Consider the following 23,207-nt stretch of genomic DNA (forward strand, 5'->3'; position numbering starts at 1 on the left):
TAAAATAAATAGGGACGTTAAAAACATACATTTATATATATACATCTTTATCACCATTATTCAGAATAGATTGCGTGCCAAAAATGTGCTATGCATTTTCTAAACGTGACAAATCTGGCAGTATTTTACAAACAGTTGTAGTATTATTACCATACGTTCTGGTTTGGTGGTAGTTTCTGAAGTTTGACACAGGCTGGTGGTGGTTTGAGGTTAGCAGTTTTTGATTTAGAAATTCCCATCCTCCACTTGGCAGAGCATTGCAACTGACACGAACAAAATGAGTTTGCAAAATGGAAAATGAACTCTCACCACTGTCCATAGGAGACCTGGCCTCCTGGTCTCCATTTCTCTAGGGGTTACTGGGGAAGAGCTGTGGGGAGGCGTGTAGGGGAACGGATGTTAAGTCACTCTGTAGTGTGAATTCCTCACTTTCCTCTGGGAAACCATTTCAGGTGTCACGCTTTAGAAAATTCTCATCCCCTTGTGGATTTTTGGTTTTGAATCATGGATCTGGTTTGCAGTGTATTCATTGCCAGACTCTATTATTAATAATATCTGTAAACTCAGGAGAAGCATGGCAGTCTTGAGCAGTTTACTGCTAGAATATTCCCACTTAGTTTTAAACAATTCCAAGGTCATTAAAGGACTCAATAGCAGTTCCGCTTCACCTTCTAGTGTGCTTGACTCCTGTTAAGCATCCCCACCTGCACGGCACCCCCAGTCCCCCTGACTCTCTTCCACATGGCCCTAGGATTCTCTGTCTACAATTCACACTGCACTTTGGGAGAAAATGTAAAGCAAGTTAAGATTTATCTTAGAGCAAGGACAAGATAAAATGCCCATATAGAAACTGAAATTCCATGTCATCATTTAAAATGTATGAATATAAATAAGTGGTTTTTTATATTATTACAGTGTCATTGGGTTTCACTTAATTTCTTTTTTTTTTTTTTTTTTTTGAGACGGAGTCTCACGCTGTTGCCCAGGCTGAAGTGCAGTGGCGCGATCTCGGCTCACTGCAAGCTCCGCCTCCCGGGTTCCTGCCATTCTCCTGCCTCAGCCTCCTGAGTAGCTGGGACTACAGGCGCCCGCCACGGCGCCCGGCTAATTTTTTTTTTTTTTTGTATTTTTAGTAGAGACGGGGTTTCACTGTGGTCTCGATCCCCTGACCTTGTGATCCGCCCGCCTCGGCCTCCCAAAGTGCTGGGATTACAGGCTTGAGCCACCGCGCCCGGCCAGGTTTCACTTAATTTCTAACAAATTCTACCAGCACAATAAGATGAATGTTTACATTTTTGTGTGTGTGAGTAGGGCTGATTTTTATTAGTCAACACAGAATATCTTGGGAGATTATCCAGACTTCTATTTTTTCTTCTTTCTCTTGTTCTTTTTTTCTTTTTGGATATCTTGACTTAGCAGAATCTTTTCAAAAGAGTATGTAGGTGGGATATAGGAGGTAAATTAAAATGTAAAGGCCAGGAAAGTCTCCAATTGGCTAAATAACTATACTTGATTTATTTAAACCAGTCTGTTCTGCTAGTACAAAAGTTCTTGAACTTGGTCTCATGTTATAATCACCTGTGAGCTTTTAAAAGTCCTGATGCCAGGGAGCCAGTGCAAACTAATTAAATCAGAATGTCTGGGGGCAAAACCCAGGCATCAGACCTGTGTTAGAGGCTCCAGTGGGCTTCAGGCTAGACTCCTTTGAGTCTCAGGTTTTTTTGTTTTTTGTTTTTTTTTCTTGAGACGCAGTTTCGCTCTTGTTGCCCAGGCTAGAGTGCAATGGCACGATCTTGGCTCACTGCAACCTCCGCTTCCCAGGTTCAAGTGATTCTCCTGCCTCAGACTCCCGAGTAGGTGGGGTTACAGGCATGAGCCACCACACCCGGCTAATTCTGTATTTCTAGTAGAGACGGGGTTTCTCCATGTTGGTGAGGCTGGTCTTGAACTCCCGACCTCAGGTGATCTGCCTGCCTCGGCCTCCCAAAGTGCTGGGATTACAGGTGTGAGCCACTGTGCCCAACCCTCAGTTTTTTAAATCAGTAAAATTGGCAGAATAATTTGATGTAAAACACAGATTCATAAAATTATAGCATCCTAGAGTATCAGAAGAATAACTCTGGTATAAGGTAGATGAACATTTTGAAAATAAAAATAGAATGACAGCAATATATTTAAAATATCACAATGATGATAATTTGATCCTATTTATATATAAGAATTTTTTTCTGGAAATGTCAATTCTGTTTATGAACTTAACATGAACCTACATTTTCTATCAATAAAGCATCATTTGTGGGGAAAGTGACTCAACCCTCTTTCCAATTCCTGGAAAGGTCAAGACATATTATTGCCTATTTTATTCTTATATTATAATAAATGTGCCTAAATCATATTGTTCTCCACTAGATGGGTAATAGGGTAAAGAAACATAGCTGGGATAATTTCTGTTGGCATTTTGTAACTACATTAAACAAAGTAGCTGTGATGCTGGAGAAAGTAACAGAGCTGGTGATACACATATTATCTATCTGGATCTGTGACACACAAACAGGATCATGTTTGGGGGTGACAGTCTTTCTTCCCTAATCAAGCTTCTCATTCACCAACATTAATGACAATTTGCATTTCATCAGCACATAGCAATGGATGAAACAGTTGTCATCTGGCTCAGACTCAAATTCACCAAATATTTGCTAAGTACCTACAAGGTGCTAGGACTTAAGATTGCCCTCTCAGACTCTTCAACTATATGATCCTTTTCCCATCCGTACAGCAAGCGGAAAGGAGAATCCTATTTTCTCCATTTCATAGATAGGAAAACAGGTTCGAAGAAGAGAAAAGCCTTGCCCAAGGTCACACAGGCGAGTGAGCTGATGCTCCCTCCGCGAGTCTACATTCCTCTTCCAGACACATGGCTGCTTACTGACGATGACTTTGTTCATGTGTCTCATTAGAACCATCCACAGAGAGGCCTTGCTCATGACTCTTTCAACAACAGAGCAAAGGGCAAGAATACGGTGGAGCATGGCGGGATTCGGACCCAGGACGTGTGAAAAATAAAGGTGAGCTTAGAGGAATCTCTAAGCTTCCTTAGAGGAGTGAGGCTAAAACAGGTGACTTTTGCCAACTAGGTTTTCCTTTCTGCTTCCCTATGCTCTACTTTTGTATAAGGTTGCCTTTTCTTTTTCTTTTTCTTTTTTTTGTTTCTTTGTTTTTGTTTTTTGAGACAGAGTCTCCCTCCGTCACCCAGGGTGGAGTGCAGTGGCTCGAACTTGGCTCACAGCAACCTCTGCCCCTAGGTTCGAGCGATCCTCATTCCTCAGCCTCCCCAGTAGCTGGGATTACAGGCACCCACCACCATGCTGGGCTGTTTTTTTTGTTTGTTTGTTTTTTGTTTTTTAGTAGAGATGTGGTTTTACTATGTTGGCCAGGCTGGTCTCAAATTCCTGGCCTCAAATGATCCACCCGCCACGGCCTCCCAGAGTGCTGGTGTTACAGGCATGAACCACTGCACCCAGCCAAGACTGCCTTTTCAATTCCAAGTATGCCAAGTAAAAAGGTCATGGTATAAGCAACAGAGAAAATCAGAACTAATAAGAGCAGAGGAAGAGCTTTTTGACAACGTCCTTAGGGTTCCCATAATTATTAGTACTTTTCTCTCCGCTTCTCTCCTTTGTGGTAATCAGATATAATTTGATTGCTAAATACTAAATGTCTTACTAAACAGATATTCTTTGAAATCTCTAATTTATTTATTTAATTTGCTTGGTCATTCATTTGTTGTACTTGGAGACGTCAACAAATACTAAACGCTCATTGTGAAAGCTTCCTTTTAACAACTGATTATTTTTAGATGAAGAAAAAATATGTTTTCTAATTTAGTTACTTCATAAAGATAATTTCAAAAGTTAAGCACTCACTTAATCAAGACTTTAAAAAGCTTTTATTAAAACCAATTTTTTTTTTTTGGATGGTCTGTTTTAATTACAGAAAGAGTATTTTTTTTTAGTTTTTGATCTCCTAGATGATTACTTAAATTCTCTCCTTGCTTTTAGAAAATGCCTTTAGGAAATCTGAGAGGAAAAACTGAAATGGACAGCAGAAGTCTAAGATTCAGAGGGAGCCATGGAACCTAATTATCAGCAAAGTGGGATCATGTGTAAAAATGTACACAAAACCAGGTAGAGGAGGCAGAAAGTTACTGCTGAGACATGTATATATAGCCATAATGAGCAACCTATTTTTTCACTGGTAACAGCCAGAAGACTTCTTCATTTTGTTTCTTTACCACAGTTGAGTTGGGATATTATTAACATAGGGCCATTTGGTCTGGAATCGGGAAGATTCATGCTGTTCCCAACAGCATTTCAGACCCCTCATGTATATAAACAAATTTGCTCACACTTACGAAGTTATCTTCTAGCAAACATGCACATTCTGCTGGAACTGACTGTCAGATATCTTCTTCCCAGTCTTCTCCAGGACTGAGCTCTGGCACCTCTTTCTCTGGACTCTGGGAAGTCTCCCCACAGAGCAGACTGGGGTAGCCGTTCTCACCACCCTGGAACTGTCTGGTTGTATTAGACGTTGTTCCTAGAGGGCAGGGCTGGCACACAGTGTCTCTCTAATAAAAATGCATTTAGAAATCTCTACAAATAATTTTTTAAAAAATTACTCAGTTGTGGTGGTGCACACCTGGGGTCCCAGCTACTTGGGAGGCTGAGGCTGGAGGATTGCCTGAGCCCAGGAGGTCAAGGCTGCCGTGAGCCATGATTGTGCCACTGCATTCCAGCCTGGGTGACAGAGTGAGACCCTGTCTCAAAAAAAAGCAAAATTAAAATGATTATTTGTCATCTATGAATATCTTTCCTCTATGGCTCTTCAGGAGCCTTTTAAGGCCACATGTCAAATTCAGATTGCCTAGTTTCTTCTGTGTGGTTACCCTGTCTCAGCTTTTCCAGAGCTAATTAGAGCTAATACGCAGTTTGACAATTTATGGATGGTAGGCTTTTATTTTTTTTCTTTGAAATTTAAGGAAAAAATTTATTGAAGATCTGAAAAACAATCCCTAAAAGATTGACTTTTCCGGAAAACTAGCTACACAATGCATTGCGTCTGTCATGTTAAAATGTGCTTTAGACACAAATACAAAAACCGTGAAACAAGCCACCATTCTTCAACAATTTGAGCAAAGATAAAATGCCTAAGTAACAAGAAGGATGACTCGCAAAGGATGGGCTATTCAAGCATCATTTAAAAAAGTAGCACAAATAGATGAGTGTGTTCAGTTATGTATACTGAATTGAACCATTGGCACTAGGAATCAGAGCATTTTGTCATACAGCATTAACACGTGGATCAGTCAGAACCAACCACTGCCACTCAGAGAGCCTACAGCTGGCTTGTGCCTCTTCCTCCCCACACAGCTAAGAAAAAGGTACCATGACCTGGGTAAGTGAGTTTGGAAAGGTTGCTGACTTGTATTAGCAATCATTACAATGATGACAATGTCCATATTATACCTACCTGTTTACAACATTACCACATTTTCATGTATAACAAAGGGTGGGGTAGATGTAATGTGGTGCATGGGACTTTAAAACACCTGGGCTGAAAGTGAGGATATCTGGCTGCAAATTCCGGCTGAACTGCAAGATTGGCTACTTTGAGAAAATCACCTTGCATAGCCTTAGTCTCCTCATCTGTAAAATGGGTACAATAATCCCCATCCTGCTTATCTTGTAGGCTTGTTGTGAGGCTCAAGTAAGATGCTTCCTAATCTTTTCAGCTTCATAGAAAAGGATAATTTTTGCTTACCACCCTGGGGTGAATGCAGATGTTGTTGAGGCCGGAAGTGACCACTCCTGGATACTGGCTGTATAGCCCCACTGTCCCTAGGGCCGTGGGGATTACTATTTTTGCATGTCTGTACATCAGTTAGAAAATTCTGCTATATGAGAAGCCTTAAAATAAACCTCAGTGCATAGCTCTACATGCTCATTTTCACGTCTATTCTCCTGTTATTTGTATATAACCTCCCACTGGAGTGTGAAGAATCACATTCAGACATGTAGAATGCTGGAACCTAGACCTATGGCCATCAAGTGGCAGAACATGAATGAGATCCCAAGTTTTGTCACCCCCTATGTAGTCACCTGACACGCTGGCTGTGCTTTCAATCATGCCTTGACCTCAAGCTTTCGTTGTTTTGGAAAACAAAACAAAACAAATCACTCGACTACTCACCAAGGTGACAATTCAGAGAAATGGAACATTTTGTTGCCTTCAATGTACAGCCAGATGATTCAGTGCAGTAGGGAGGCTGGTAAAATTTTTATCAATGAGTTGACAATTTTATGATTGTCCACCTCTATGACCATGTCCATATATATATTCAAGCCTATATCTGTCCTCTATTCTGGCCATTAGACCTAATGATGGAGCTTCCCCATCTGTCAATGGGGATTACCATAGAAACTAGATTACACAGTCATAATGTTGTTGGAAAGAACACAATCAGTACAAACACAATACAGTTAAGGTATATAAGATGCTTAAAATACTTCTGGCAGACTCTAGAAGTTAAGCATTCTATCAGTATTAACTATGAGCATCATTATTATTATTATTATTAGTATTATTATTATTATTATTATTTGAGACGGAGTCTTGCTCTGTCACCCAGGCTTGAGTGCAATGGTGCAATCTCTGCTCACTGCAGCCTCCGCCTCCTGGGTTCAAGTGATTCTACTGCCTCAGCCTCCCGAGTAGCTGGGATTACAGGCGCATGACACCATGCCTAGCTATTTTTTGTTGTTGTTTTTTGTTTTCAATAGAGATGGGGTTTAGCCATGTTGGCCAGGCTGGTCTCAAACTCCTAACCTCAAGTGATCTACCCATCTTGGGCTCCCAAACTACTGGGATTACAGGTGTGAGTCATTGTGCCCAGCCTATTATTATTATTTTTTGAGATGGAGTCTCGCTCTTTTGTCCAGGTTGGAGTACAATGGCACAATCTCAGCTCACTGCAGCCTCCGCCTCCCGGGTTCAAGTTATTCTCATGCCTCAGGCTCCTGAGTAGCTGGGATTACAGGTGCGCACCGCCACACCCAGTTAATTTTTGTATTTTTAGTAGAGACGGGGTTTCACCATGTTGACCAGACCAGTCTCAAACTCCTAGCTTCAAGCGATCTGCCCGCCTCAGCCTCCCAAAGTGCTGGGATTACAGGCATGAGCCACTGCGCCCAGCCAACTATGAGTATTATTAATCAAAACTAATTTTACCCATCCATTGTAGAGAAATACAAAGTTAAAAAATAATGACTCTGCTCTGGAGAATTCCTTCATAGTTAATGAAATATCATTAGACCCTTGCACTCAAAGAACAGCCACAGAGGCAGCATCGGGGAGATTTTAGAAATGCAGAGCCTCCAATCTACTCTGTTAGAATCCACATTTTAACAGGATCTCCAGGTCATCTGTGAGCACATTCAAGTTTGAGAAGTGCTGTATTGGAGTAGCCCAAGGTGTATGCAGAAATCCTTAGGTCACTTGTACTTTTGGTAGGAATCAATCATGCAAAAAGCAGGACTGACTCAGAAAGTCTGTTATGTCTTCTTGATGATTATTCAGCTCTAATCTGGACCTCAGAAAGCAGGTTGTGGGGTAGAAGATTAAGGCCACTGGCACCTCACCAGTTAGAAGGCAGTTTCATCAGAATAAAATGTAATGGATACATCAGATGCCCTCGTGGAACAAGTCTAAGATCCTGTAACTGTCCTGGCACATATGAGGGGGAGGAACAAAATGAAACCCAACACTTTTCTTTTTTTTTTTTTTTTTAGATGTCATTCAGGTTGGAGCGCAGTGGCACGATCTTGGCTTACTACAACCTCTGGTTCCCAGGCTCAAGCAATCCTCCCACCTCAGCCTCCTAAGTAGCTGGGACCACAGGCTTGCGCCACCATGCCCAGCTAATTTTTCATACTTTTTGGTAAAGATCGGGTTCTGCCATGTTGCCCAGGCTCTCCTCGAACTCCTGAGCTCAGGCGATCCACCCACCTCGGCCTCCCAAAGGCTGAAATTACAGGCTTGAGTCACTGCACCTGGCCCACAACACTTTCAAAAGGAGGCAAGAGCATTAGAAAATCTGCAACAGATTTTTAAAAGGAATGTTAGGAGAGAACATAGGAAATGGTGCAAGTCACTTACATTAACCCAGGGATGCTCAAGGACTTGAACAGCAGAAAATCGCTGATCTACGTCGACCAACAGCATCATGGTAATGAGCTCCTGTGAAGGGGAACATTAGAGTCCAATTATCTGAAGTTAAGGTGAAACTCTGGATGTGTGCAAATGCAAGAATTCTCTTTTAGTTTCGAAAAGCATTTGTAAAAGCTCTAAATCTTAAATACATCAACTCCACTTACCTGTGGCTACTTATCACCTTCAAAAGTTACAAATGGTAAGCAGTTGGAATTATAAATACATAGCTTGTGGCTGAATAAAAATTAATATCAAAATCAATTTCATAAAAATGTTTGTAGAAAATAAACAAATAATACAAGTTAAGGAATTAATATTCCTTTCTTTGTCTAGCATTTTGCACGTTAAAGACAAATTTATTAATTAGTTGAATATAGAAGTCACATTTAAAAAACCACTTTACTTAAAATTTCACTTTAGCAGCTGAAAGGAAAAATGAAATTTTCCCCCTAATTTCAAGACAGCATACTTAGGTTTGAAAGAAAGGAATGAGGAAAGACATAGAATTGCCAACAGCTAGGTGGCAAGATAGAGTTGATCCTTTAGTAGCTAAAGAACTCTAAAGAAATAGGTTAAAATTGCTTCAACAATTTCCAGACAAATCAATACAAACAAAAACAGAACTATTAAGAGGTAAACAATTTTATCATCCTGAAATTAATGGAGCTTCCTTATGAGCTCAAATGGACTTGGACCAGGAATGCTCTACTTGGGTCTTAACGATGAGTATGCTATGCAAGTGTCCACTTTGGATTAGAAGTTCCCATGTCACAAAATGGTTAGATATGCGTTATCCAGTTCCTTACATACACAGGCTTTATAGTACCACTCGGGAAGCGGGTGATTTAATTTCATTGAAGGAGAGAATTCACTCAGCCTTCTTCATTCACTTTCTAACTGAGACCAGAACTCGTGAAAGCATCTGCTGTGTGTAATGCCCTTTGCAGGTGCTATGGAGGTATAGCAGATGGTCCTATTTGTCAGTAACCATGAGCCCTCAGGTCATGCAGTGATGGCACGGGGAGCTGGACAGGTTCCTGAAGAGCCCCCAGTCCTGCAGCTGTATCGCCCCATCTCCTTTAGCCTGTGCTTTTCTCTGACACTCCCTTTCTGGCAGGTTCCTGGACAGTGGAAGAAAATGAGAGACTTGCACCCAATATGCATCATTTTCTACACAAAGCGGTCAGGTCTGAGGAGTTGGCTTTTAAAGGGAACTCACACTCAGGACATGACAAAAGCAAAGGCATATACATTGAGCAATCAAAAGATAGTTATTTCTCAAGATAATTATTGAGGACATTTTTCTCAAATTTTCAAACATTTAAGTCAGCACTTGGAGACATAATACAAATTTTAAAAAGAGCAATGAAAAGGTTTTCCTTTTTCTCCTCAAGGTCTACAGACATCTCAATGTAAGATTTTTATAGCCTTCTTAGAGGTTGATTTATTATAAATATTATTTAATGTGGTAAAATATACATAAAATTTACTACTTTCACCATTTTTAAGTGCACAGTTCACTGACATTCGGTACATTCACATAGTTGTGCAACCATCACCTTCATCTGTGTTAAGGATTGATCTTTTAGTTTCATGGGATAAAAACCATGAATCTTGTGTTTTTCTCCCCCCTCTGCCTGTAAATCCTGGCTGTTATTCAAGGTTCAACTTAAATCATAGCTTCCCCATAAAGTCCTTCTTGATGATTTCAACCTATATTGAGGTTGAGTTTTCTTCCCTCTGATTGATTAACTGATGGATTCATTCATATACTTGTTCATTTATTCAATATATATTGAGCACTAGTATACTGGTCATACTTTAGGCAGTGATGGTACAGCAATGGACAAAATAGATAAAAATCCCCGCCTTCACAGAATTTGCATACTACTAGAGAGTCTGGAAATTAACTAGATAAAGAAGATATGCCTACCTATTTGTATCTATCTTTTTTGGGTAGAGAGATAGGTAGTTAGATGGTATACCAGATGGACACACAGGTGTAAGTATTCTGAAGAAAAATAAAACAGACAAGTAGGATATAGCAAGTCAGGTAAGGTATAAGAGATGCAATTGGAACCAGGATGGTCTGGGAAGGCTTCACTGAGAAATTAAGCCAGTAAGTCAAGAGCTGAGAGAGGTGAAACCATAGGCCATATAGAAATCTGAGCTGGGCTCAAGCCTGGCGAGGGTGGGGCACAGCAAGAGGCTACAGCAATGCCACTGGAATGGCCCCTGAGAGAGATGAAGGCAGCAGATGGAGACGCTTGATAAGTACTTGTTGGGATGTCTGGGGACAGATGACTTGATGACTGTAAGATCTTGGAAAACGTAGCAATTACAACTACAATGTGTACAGGAAACATACTTATGATGTCATTAGTTTCTTTGCACACAATGATTTGGAAGAAATAATTCTGTGAAGACACACAGGATATAGGGAAGAGGAAGGCACTGGAAACCTACCTTTGCAGAATCGGAAACATTATCCCAGTATGGAGAAGGAAAGTCCACTTGCCCCATCAAAATCTGATCAAAAAGCACTTCCTGGTCATCACCACTTCTGTTTAGGTGAACGACAACAAGGAAAAACAGCACTAAGATATCAACTCAGTGTACATCTTTTCAGTCTTAGGCGCTGGAGCCCTTGCTTTCCCCCATAAATGTGTAAAAATGTGTATTTTTAAACAATTGAAAAATGTAATGTGGAACTGCTTTGGTAAATTAAGAAAGAGTTTTTGGGCCGGGTGCGGCAGCTCACACCTGTATTCCCAGTATTTTGGGAGGCCGAGGCATGTGGATCACTTGAGGTCAGGAGTTAAAGACCAGCCTGGCCAACATGGTGAAACCCCACCTCCACTAAAAATACAAAAAGTAACTGGGTGTGGTGGCATGTGCCTGTGATTCCAGCTAATCAGGAGGCTGAGGCAGGAGAACTGCTTGAACCCAGGAGGCGGAGGTTGCAGTGAGCTGAGACCGCGCCACTGCACTCCAGCCTGAGCAAAAGAGAGACTGTCTCAAAACCAAAGAAAAAAAAAAAAGAAAGGAAGAATGAGTTTTTAATGATATGGGGAAGAAATATGGAACGCATACAAATTAGCATGCACGATGTAACAGGGAAAAAATAACAGGGATTGCAAGTAAAGTTCTTGTGCTCTTTTCCTGCCTCAGGCTCCTTTGTGCAAGAAGGGCTAATGGATCATTCGGAGAATAGAGAAATGCTTTGTCGGCGCTGAATAAAAGATGGTTGCCCATACCCACGGAATGGAGGGAAACCACACAGCAGGATATAAGTGATTACACCAGCTGCCCAGATGTCCACCTTGAGGCCGTATCTGGAAAAATAAGGGATGTTAGAGTTAGGAGAGTCAGGCGTGGACAAATTATGCAGCTTGGTAAAATCAATGACTTTCCTCCTCCAAGCCAAAAATAAAACCAAACAAAATAACAATCCCAACAACAAACACTAAACTGAAACCCGCCACCTAAACAGAGTTCAAGAAAAAAGTTTAAAAAGTAATAATTTAAAAGAAGACCAAGGTGCAGGAATAAAAAATCAAAGGAAGGCATGGATGGACTTATATGTAAATATCACTAAATGAAGAGTGTCGGCAAAAAGGTTTATTATAGTAATAACAATTCTGAGATAAGGATGCACCCTTGAGATAAACTCCCTCACTTTAGGAACAATAATTATTTCTAGAAAGTCTTCCAATTTATAGAGCACTGACATACATGATCGTACTTGGTTTTCCTAGCAACTCTGTAGGTTGGACAAGGCGAGTATTGCTTATTGTACAGAAGAGAAAACAGGTTCAGACGAGTGAGTAATTTTGCTTAAAATCACACAGTTAGTGTCAGAGCTGATTCCCAATACGGTCTTCAAGACCCACCACTTCCTCCCAGCAGCAGGCAGAGTATGTCCCAGTAGAAAGTGTGGCTGTGCCGCAGGCAGCCCCACCTGAGGGAGGTCAGAAAAGGCTATGGATGTGGGCTCCTACCTCATTCAAATTTGCCAAGTAGCAAAGTCCTCGCTCCCTCATATCTCACCTCAGGAATTTCCCTATTGGGATTCCCTTCTCATCTATTTGGTTTTCCTGCCCTTGTGGTCTATGGTACAACCAAAAACCAAACCAAAACAAAACAAAATCCCAAAAAACTATCTCCAACTGGTAACAGGGGAGAGCGCCACCTAGATTCCCAGCTGTGGACTGAAACTGCTAACGAGAAGAAAAAGTAGGGCTGCCTCCCATCGGCGCCCCACCCCCCATTCCTTCTGCTTAAGGATGGCACTTCAGAGTCTGGTAAGAAATAGGGCTTCTTACCAAAGGAGTCTTTGACTCAGGCTGACCTGAGTTCAAATCCTGACTCAGCCACTAAAACTAATCATGAGCTTACACGGTATCTAACCCATTAGAGTATCAACTTATTGAAATGCAAAATGGGAATCGTACCATCTACTGGAAGAGTAAGAAGTAAAGGAGTTTCAGGCCTGGCATATTGTGGGGCCTTAGTAAGGAATAGGCTACCCTGCCCTTCTCCCCACATTCATCTGATTCTGCACACAGAAACCAGGAAATTCCCAATAGTCCCTGATGCCTAAGGGTGTTTGTACTCCACAGAAAATCAATGGATCCCCAAGAGGTCCCAAATGGGACCTGGACTGGAGGATAAGGGCAGCGGAGAGAAATAACCGCAGGAGACTGTAATCACCGCACACGGCAGTGTCTGTTTCTTTTATCTCCAAATGAGAGTTAATTACCATCGCTGTGTGTTTCTGTTAGTCTGAACATTTTTTACTCTGGGGTTAATAACTTCTGTTCTACCTTTAACAAAGACCAAATGGAAGCCGTAAGATTGCAGTAATTGACAAAACAGATCAGGAAAACAGAGAAAACGGCTCCCACTGTAAATGTTAAAGAATAAAATAAATTTTAAAAAGAGTGAAAGAAACCTGATAGCTAATTATGTCTGGATAGGGCACAGCAGAACTATTTTTCCTGTTCTTGAAGCTGGCTAGTTCTTTTGCAAGCACAGCACTTAAACGTAAGAGAAGCATATACCCAGTCTCCGCAATGATTTCTGGAGCCACGTATGTGGGGGTGCCACAGACTGTGTACAGGGGGCCGTCTACAATGGTGGCCAGTCCAAAGTCACCCAGCTTCAGTGATTTGCTGCCATCTTGGTGCTCATACACCTAAAACAAAGGTAAAAAGCACAATTGTCTGAAAACCAAGAGCTCAAAAGTAATTTCTTGAAGAAATGAGGAACACTGTGTTTAAATTTAATGTATAGAAAGTAAAAAATAAATTAGGCAATTATGCAAGAATGGATATACATACAACATATCTTCCTTTAGATTACTGCAAAACTGGAAACATGGTGGACACCTAGCAAATGGAAATTGGTTAAATAAATTATAGTACATTCATACAACGAGAGGTTACATGACCTTACAATGGCGACATGGGTTTATAGTTATTGAATTATGTTTGGGAAATGAACAGAGTAGTTTTCAGATTGGTTTTTATAAAATGTCCATTAAAGAAAAAAAAAGTACATACAAGAAAAAAAGAAAAAGTCTGAAAGAACACAGTGTGGCTGTATCTGTCTCTTGGTGGTAGGATTATAGGTTTTCTTAATCCTTTTGTTTATCTGTATTTTATATTGTCTATAATTAAAACTGATTTGCATAATAAAATGAAGTATAGAAAGTCACTAGTGCAGTGTCTTCGATTTGAAAACTTGCTGGGCATGTTGGCTCACTCCTGTAATCCCAACACTTTGGGAGGCTGAGGCGGGTGGATCACCTGAGGTCAGGGGTTCAAGACCAGACTGGCCAACATGGTGAAACCCTGTCTCTACTAAAAATACAAAAATTAGCTGGGCGTGGTGGTGGGCACCTGTAATCTCAGCTACTCGGGGGGCTGAGGCAAGAGAATCGCTTGAACCCGGGAGGCGGAGGTTGCAGTGAGCTGAGATCAAGCCATTGCACTCCAGCTTGGGCAACAAGAACGAAACTCTGTCTGGACAAAACAAAAAAGAAACTTTAAAAATTAAATTCTTTAGTAACTGAATACAAAAAAACTATACTTATAGAAAAATACCTTATTTTCAGTGCCCCGTATTTTCAACATGATCTATTTACATTTCTTAATTTAATAATTGAAAGAGATATTAACATTTCATTTCACCTGTGGCAATTTGGAAAGACTGATCAGGTGCAGAGTCAGCATCCTGTCCAGGTTTCCCTTATTAAGGCAGTAAAAATCTTCTCTCCTTCACCCAACAAATCAAGAAAAGGATGCAAGTGACTGTAGGCAAGTATTTATACTCCTTTAATTCCAGCCACGATCAAAACAAACAGAGCTGCTCTAAAAAATATCCCAAATAACTTATTTTATTTCAAAGAAAAGATGAAAGGGCATTCAGAATCCTAATTCAGTGCCTTCTGTTGGAATGAATAAGATTAAGAAAAGAAAACCACAGTAAAAGGCTAGTAATTCCAGCAAGGGCAATCTTCCGGAGATGCCTCAAGGAAGCAGCCAACTTTTCCATGTATATCAAAATACTTGATCCAGCAAGCCGAGGCTTGCATATTCTCCTGTTCTCACTCTGTGATCATCTGTTACTTGCTGCAGTAGTCTGAATCTCTTGCACAGCAAGGCACATCTCCACACATCAGGGGCACCGCTACTGTTCACACGCCATGTCTGCCTTCCTTTGGAAAAAGTAGATTCACTTTGCATTTCACTGCAACATAAAGTGCAGATGTTTGGCCAGCTAAGCTGCAATATCAGCAATGATCATTTGGATCCAACAGTTTTGGCAGAAGCAGGCAGTCATATCTTCCTATCTGGAGAGACCGCATCTTTTCTGAGCGAAAATATTCTTTTACATTTTCTCCATACTCCTAGCATGGAGTCTTATTCCCAGGAGCTGCTGATCAGGATTGAGTTTGGGCTGCCCTCTGGCAGGTATCTGAAGGCTTGTGAGGTTACCTGTGCTTGGGTTGTTAGGGCAAAAACAGCCATATGTCCCTCACAGATGTGGCTTTGTCCAGCTGTCATCTGGGATGGACATTTTCTTCCTTAGTTAAGGAAGCAGCTGTCCAGCCTTGGTCACTTAGAGTTAAGTTAAAAACTTTGAGGCTTCACAGCTGCAAAACACAACATCAGCCCCAGCCTAACTGTTCTTAGGCAAAAAAAAAAAAAAAAAAACCCTAAGTTGTAGTCTTACCATGTCAGCCATTCTGGTCATCCAAATGACAAGCAAATGTTTTTCATGAAAAGAAATCTGAGATGGAAACATCTAGTAGATGGTCTAGTTGATTTCCGAGGCAGGGAAGAATTGTTTACTTCCTTAATTCCATGTTGTTAACAATCACCTTTCTAGAATGCAAAATAATCTCTTGCTTTGATGTTCTGCTAGGTCCAAACATTCACTCAGTGTGCTTTGTGAGGTGATGCAGATTATGATTTATTCCACCCCCTTGATGCAGGAATTTTGTAGTTTTTTTCTTAAACACAGTATCTATATCACGTAACTCTATTCAAAAGTCTGACAAAAGCAGATGTTGGTGGATTCAGTCATAAGTCCCATTTTAGTTCTAAATATGACTTTGTACTTCTCCTACATGTAGGACAAGTTTTCTTTTCGAACATCTACGTTTTAAAAGAAATTCCATCTAACATAAAGCCATAGACCAATTATATTTAATATGAATGAACAATATAGTTCAAAGTTTCAATAACTAAGAAAAAAATCACTAAAAATCTTCCTTAAAATAAAGAAAATAAGTACTAATAAAAAAGTATTATTAAAAGTAATGTAGGTCTACAAAAACCAAAACCATTAAAATACGTAGAACCATAATTGTGATGTTCTTTTTATTCCCTGTACAGCTGTCTTTTAATCACTTGCACAGTGCCCCCAACTTTTTTTTTTTTTGCTTTAAAAACCACATAGTAGGATTTTCGTGAACATAAAGAGGTTCAAGGGATGCTTAGGAGAGAAAATGAGAGTGTAAAGACAAAGGCCAATTCCACGTAACTGAAACCATATCTAGACACAAGTACATTTGAAATGCTGCAACAAAATGTTTTTGCAGGTGAATAAATGTCCAGTCCTCTAGTTTGGAATTCTGTTTAACCTACTGTCAGGCAGGGCAGGACACAAGGTCACTCTGGTTTTTTCTCTGTCAACACTTCGGGAGAAGGATGGAGAAGAATAGACTTCAGTGTTTCTTTTCCAATGGGACAGCCCTTCCCTCAATGGTTTAAGAAGCCCTCTCACAATGGGAGCTCTTCATTAGCACCTGCTGCAGCCTAAGCTACGTGCACCCTTATCTCTTACCGAGCCAGTACAAAGGGGCATGACTGAGGCCATTTGAAAATGTAATTAAACATTTGTTAAAAAATCACAGATTGCTAAATACATCCATTTAAAGCCCGCACATGCGCACACACGCGCATACACACATCCTCACAAAACCATCTCCAGAAAGTATTATTCCAAATGGCAGCCATAAATTCACTTTGAGCTAAATTTTTAATTAAATGTTAGAAATCAGAAAGGCTTCTAACAAGTTCACATTGAAAATGCCAAATCCTTGGCTTAGACTACTCTCTGGATTGACTTGTTACTTGGCGTTCCTCCTTATTCTGACCATCTTTCAGAAAGGGCATGAGCAGGCTGCAAGCACAGGCTTGGACAGACTGGTCCAGCTAGTGGGGCTCTGGTGTAAGAACTTTTTGCCATAACTGTGTTTTAAAGCCTCTATAAAACGTGACCCACACGTGAAGCAGAGTACATTAATTGTCAGTCAAGGAGTATTCACAACATGAGGTATGATTTAATGTTCATCCCTGGTCCTTTAAGTGCTATAGATGTTCCCCCGCATTTTAAACACCAAGGGGCTATTAAAGGGACAGGGATTAGTGCAAATCACCCAGTATGTAGTGCTTTCACTGTTTTAACTAAGCAATAAAACTGTGTAATTGTACAACACTAATTGAATGCAGCTACACATAATTGTGGGCTGCCATATGTATCCTATTACCATAAAGACTGTCAGTATTTTGTAAGCTACTCTTGTGATCATTGCAGATGGCTACAGTCAGAGAAGTTGTTCTCTAGGGTTTATTATATGGCTATAAAGACATCCTATGATTTGACAGACTAAACGTGTTAAATGGCAACAATTATGAAAAAGGTTCCAATTAAAAGCTGAAGGCATAACCAACCAAGAACGGATATAACGAAAGGTCAGGTATGTAGATTTTTGGGGCACACTGGTATTTTGCACAGCATTGTTTTTGAAAGAAGGGTTTTATTTTTTTTTATTTATTTATTTTTGTTTATTTGGGGTTTTGCATTAGCTGCAACTTACTGAATAGTAGATCTTTAGGCATATGTTTGATTTCCCTTGGATGGGAAACTGAGACCATTTGGAAAAGTTATTTGAAAAAATAAAACATTTAATATATAGTCATAAAATGCAGCCGGTGGCCATAAAATCATATGAAAACTCACAGATAACCTGAACCCAGTCAAAAGGTTTCTGAGATTCCCATCATATGGCACTAAAAGCTGACTAATATAACAGATGTGTTGGAACAAACATAATTCTCAATGTTTCCATGATGAAACATTGGCTAATGAATTATTAGTAACCACTGAAAACTATTTCACAGAGGAGCTCAGTAGGTACTAAAAATTATTTCACCAAATAGAATTGAACAAAAGTGGCATGAAATTGACAAAGCCATGAAAAAAGGTCAATTTACTTTTTAACATATATGGTATCCCTTTAAGAAGACATTGATTTTCCTCCAGCTATGGTATATGGCCTTTATGATACTTTCTGAGGAAAATGGATTTAATTTAAATCTTTAACCTTTAAGAAATGAAATATAACAACATTTAAGCAGGGAGTCATTTTGTAGAATTATGGCCCACATACTTTTGAATTAAATCTCCTGGAAAAACGTAATAAAAGAATGCTATACCTACATGTAAAATATTTATGAAATCAAAAATTAAATGAAATAATAAAAACAATGAATGTTGTGCAGATGTCAGAAAGGAGTAATTCAGAAGAGAGGTAATTAAAGGAAAAAGTAAAATTGGTCTTCAATATTACACTGGAGATATCTGGGAAGATGGAGAAGTGAACGGAAACTCCAGGAAACCTGATTCTCACCCTCAATTTAAAATAGTCATGAAACTATCTTAAAAGGAGTTATATGCAGCTGCAGCGAGATACACAAAACATGCACATTCCAGATTCTGTTAGGAGTTATATATCCCAGGATTTTGCCAAAACTGTGGGAACTCAATGCCATTGCAATTTTAAAAAATGTTATTACATTTCTGTCACACAATTATTATCCAATATATCATAGTAGGAAAATGATCACTATAAAGGAAAAGGAACTAAACTCACCCATAATCTTGACACTCATAAATAAACACTGTTCAGATTTGGGGACATGGACTTCCAAGGCTTTTTTTCTCTCTTTCCTATCCTTCTTTTTCCATTGAACAACATATCCTGAATGTTTTTCTGAAGTGAATCGCATATATCTATACAATTATTCTCAGTGGCTGCTGGATATTCCATTATATGGACGCACCGTATTAGTAATCCCAACAGCTACTATTACCACTGTCATTTATTGCACACACAGGATATACCAGGTATTGTGATGAAGACTTCATGCGCATTTTGGCCCATTTGATCTTCACAACAGCCCTATTAATCTAGCACTTTTACTCATATTTTGCAGATGAGAAAATTGAGATTCAAAGATGTAAAATAATTTACCCAATGTTACACAGCAAATAAGTGGCAGTGCTAGAACTTAAACTCAGATATGTCTGAGTCCAAGAGTCCAACCAGCACGTCCTAACACTGTTGGTGGTCTAACCACCATTGTGCCACTATTTAATTCATCAGTGCCCTGAGATAAGTTATCTCCATATATGCTGTTTGGGTTTTATTGTTTTTTTTTCCCCCCCATACTGCAAAACCCTGACATGAACATCTGTCTGGATAGCTACATATCCAGTTTCTTCCTCTTAGGTTACATTTCTGGCAGTAGAATTACTTGGTCACGAGGCACACGTGTTATTGAAGGTTTCGGTTATATATTACCAAATTGACTCTCTGACAGGTTCCGTCAAGTGACTCTCCCACCAACACATATGAGATAACTGTTATCCTCTTAACTTTGCCATCATTGTATGCTATTTTAAATTTTTGCTAGTCTGATAAGGCTATGTCGTTTTAGAAAGAAATGAGTGTCATCTCTTAATGACAGCGAAAAGGAGCAGTGAAGTAGACAAACACAGACCCACCAAGGTGACACAAGGTGAAAGTCAATGTCTTCTTAAAGGAATATCTTTTCCTTCCTGTCCTCATCTCCCTGATGAAATCACAGGTCTTTGAACAAGAGCCCCCAGTAAACACTTAGTACAGTAACTGGCCAATTATGGTACTAAATAATGCTTTGGGAAAATGTTGTGTCTTCTATTTTCCCTCAACTTCCATGCAGATTCAGAGAGTTGAATTTTTTTTCTAAACACCCCCCCAAAAAAAGGATCGTTCAATTTCTGCCTGGACACTTACAATGACAACAAGCTACCAGTAATAAAGGACATTTAAATTTCAAATAAATTACATTATTAAAAAGTTTTTCTAAAGTTAACCCTAAATCTCTTGCCCACTAATATCTTCTCTTTAATTTTAGTTCCTTGCTGTCCAATACAGTACAAGAAAGTTATCCCATCTTCCATGTGGCAGCCTTTCCTATATTTGATGAGAACCACCATGCCTCAAGTGGTGCATCCCTTCTCTGGGTCAACCCCAGGCCCAGACAGAATGTGTTCAAATTATTACCATAAGGGGTAACATGGTAAGCTGCACCAAGGACTCTCTTGACTCTTTCAGGGAAAGAAGTCTAAGGTCATATGAATATTTTTAGCAGCCTTGTCATACTGAGACTCACACTGAACGAACAGCCTTCTCCAGGTCAACTAATAGCCTTTGGACCTGCAGTCAGGCCAAGTATTCCATTATTGTTTCTGTAATTGCCTATAACACAACTACACCAAAACTAACTTAGTCTCTAGGGATTTATGTCTATCTCTTGTTTAATCTCTTCTTACCAATTTTGAACCTTTATAGAGCCAAAAATATTTTTGGATCTCACTTCTGTCACTGGTATAATTCATTTTCATTTGTAGTCACTGATACTCATAAGTAGGGCAGTATTGGCGTCGGACTCACAGAAGATCACTGGCTCCCTTGCTCTGGGTAACCTCCAATCCATTAGTCAATACACTTTGAGGGCTCAAGTTCTGTGTTATTGTCCATGACCTCAGACCCATTCTCTCTGTGGACTCATCTTGTCGAACAGTGCAGTTAGCTATCCCATCACCAAATGGATTTATTTGAGGAATTAAGAGTCATGGGATTAAGGTGAAAGAAATATGTTATCTTGTGAGCATGGAATTGAAAACTAGGAAGAGCTGGAGCACAACCTGTCATCGTCACTTTGGTGGAACAGGACTAGCTTATTGCTAGATATAATCCACTGCGTGAAAACAAGGACCATGAGTTGCACGTGTCATTTTGATGGGCAGCCGGGAGCAGGCACAAACACTTGAACACAGAGTTTCTAGACAAGGAGAGGCAGTTTTTCTCCTAGAGGCTCTTGGGGACTTTGGGAGGGAAAAGATTTTTGAACGTTTATATTTGAAGAAAATGACTACGCTTGTTTCTGGAACCTAATAAAAACTAGTGATGTGAGTTATAGTTTTGTTAGTAAAGATTTACTTTTCATAAGGAGGAGGCATCTGTGTACACATTTTTGAAAGACCTGCCCAGGTCCCTGGAAGAAACAAGCTCCTAATGATGGTTTTTGTTGCTAAGGGTACAAGCTTGCCATCTAGTGGTGACTTGTGTAAACTGAAGGTATTAATTTTTTTTTTTTTTTTTAATTAAGCAAAAAGTTCCTTTAGTCATGAACTATCATGGCATACATACACACATACATATACACATACACACATCCATGCATACATACACAGTGGTCCCATGCCTAAGCCCATCTGGGGAAGCATCATGTTTTCTCCCACTGCTCAGTGAAGTTTATACCGAGGCCAGTGTGAGAACTCCGTCTAACAGGCCAGTTGGGACTGTTTTGGGCTTGCCAGGCGGCTCTGTCCTCTGTTTAAAGAAGTATCACTCATTCACTCACTCACTCACTCCGCTCATCCACTCTGACGTCCACCTGTCCATACAATTATTAAGTACCAGGCATGACAACAAGTGAAGCAACAAGAACCATATAAAATCATGGGCATGATCAATTTAGGGGGAAAAACTTTAGTTAAATACAATAATAAATCAATAAGGGGTATTTTTCACTGGGTCAGTACCTAGTTTTCACCTAAAATGTGGCTGGAAACATTCCTGAAAGTCAAATCACATTTTCTCATCCAAATACTTTAACCTGACCAAACACTAGAGTTAAATAAATCATTCATACAATCAATATAGATCCTTAAGGCCAAGCTACATTTTTATGCTGTTCTATAAGAATTAAAAATAAAAAACGCTAAAAGTTCTATATACACAATTATACTGCATACAATGAAATCTATAGCTGAATTAGATAGGTATTAAAAATACTTTGCTAGTTATAACAAATATTAATCTAACACTTAGCTAACAGAAATCTTGTTGTAAGTCTTACAATTTAGAAGGGCTCTATAAGCCTTTTAATCAAGTAGTAAAACAAAGTATGCTGTGAAGTTTTTTTATATATTTGGTAAGTTTCCCTATCATAAGTAAACAGATTCCAAATCTTTACATTAACTTTATTATAACATTTTCCAAAAATAGTCTATAGCTTTACATTTTGCCATGAGGTGGCAAATCCATGCATGGGTGAATAGAAAAATTTCTAAAGCAATATAAAAAAAAGGGTTAAAAAGTGATTTTCACTACATACAACATTATTGTTAGGCCATTTTATTTTTAGGAATAATTTAATTTCATTTTTAATTACAAAGAAAGGGGAAATTTTAAAAAGGAAATTAATAGTTATGTGTTATCTCTTTATTTCATCAAATCCCCTTAAAGAAGGCTTGAAGGAGGTACCTTCCTCAAGGTCATAAGACCAGTCAGTGGAAGAGTGAACCACTTGGTTTTGAACTTTTGTCCATCTGACTATAAATCCTGGGTGTGTGAGGGTCTACCTTCTGTGATAGTTCTGTTATTTCCACAACTCTCAACTGAATGTGAAATCAACAGTCGTCTCCTGTGCAATTAGTGACGTCATCCTAGTTTTGTTAAACCAGGACAGAATAAGTTGTGTTAAGTTTTGCTAAAGTTATTTGAACTATTTTATCCTGTAATAGATTTATCTCTACAAAATTCACCAACCCCTAATCCCTACAGGCAGAAATCACTGTAATGGATAATAAAATCTCTTCAGTTTTTCATACAGATATTTTAAACCTATATTATAAATGACTGCAATTGCTTCTCTATATAGTTCAGCTTCTTAAATTAGAAGAGAAGGGAAAAAGAAAGGAGATAACTTTTTTTTCTTTTGTGGTAATTTAAAGTAAAATATGTTTGAATCAGCATAATACATTAGAAGTATCCTGTAAATTGTAATTTTAGTAAAAGTGCACTCCTATGTAATCACTTATGGCATTTACAGAAATAGATAACCCTTCAGCGAGGAGTAAGTGAACAATGGGTACACAAAACTGAGCAGCAAAATCAAAAAGGAAAGGAAATGAAACTTTAATTTTCCATCGCTGAAGTTTGGGAGCTTAGAGAAGTTTTTAAACAAAGGGCTAGTTGTAAGTCCATTCCCATGAGACAATCCTACATAATTCAAGATACAGGAAAAATGAGT

At 39.3% G+C, this 23,207-nt stretch overlaps 1 protein-coding gene and 1 long non-coding RNA gene across 5 annotated transcripts in view; both read right to left on the reverse strand.

The window, feature by feature from the left end:
• Positions 1 to 23,207, reverse strand: part of DCLK1 (doublecortin like kinase 1) — a 352,724-nt gene that overhangs the window by 28,674 nt on the left and 300,843 nt on the right. For all 4 annotated transcript variants that reach the window (XM_050766067.1, XM_050766068.1, XM_050766066.1 and 1 more), the window contains 4 exons: positions 13,332 to 13,465; positions 11,526 to 11,603; positions 10,735 to 10,831; positions 8,215 to 8,295 (listed from right to left, as the gene is read on the reverse strand). In XM_050766067.1, coding sequence (XP_050622024.1) covers positions 8,215 to 8,295; positions 10,735 to 10,831; positions 11,526 to 11,603; positions 13,332 to 13,465 — 390 coding nt within the window. The remainder of the gene's footprint in view (positions 1 to 8,214; positions 8,296 to 10,734; positions 10,832 to 11,525; positions 11,604 to 13,331; positions 13,466 to 23,207) is intronic.
• Positions 1,396 to 8,207, reverse strand: LOC126940321 (uncharacterized). Its single transcript, XR_007720700.1, has 2 exons — positions 7,223 to 8,207; positions 1,396 to 4,725 (listed from the first exon to the last, which is right to left on the reverse strand). It is a non-coding gene; the product is annotated as an uncharacterized LOC126940321 (long non-coding RNA).

Source organism: Macaca thibetana, chromosome 17, assembly GCF_024542745.1.
Source record: "Macaca thibetana thibetana isolate TM-01 chromosome 17, ASM2454274v1, whole genome shotgun sequence".
In the NCBI taxonomy this organism is placed as follows: domain Eukaryota; kingdom Metazoa; phylum Chordata; class Mammalia; order Primates; family Cercopithecidae; genus Macaca; species Macaca thibetana.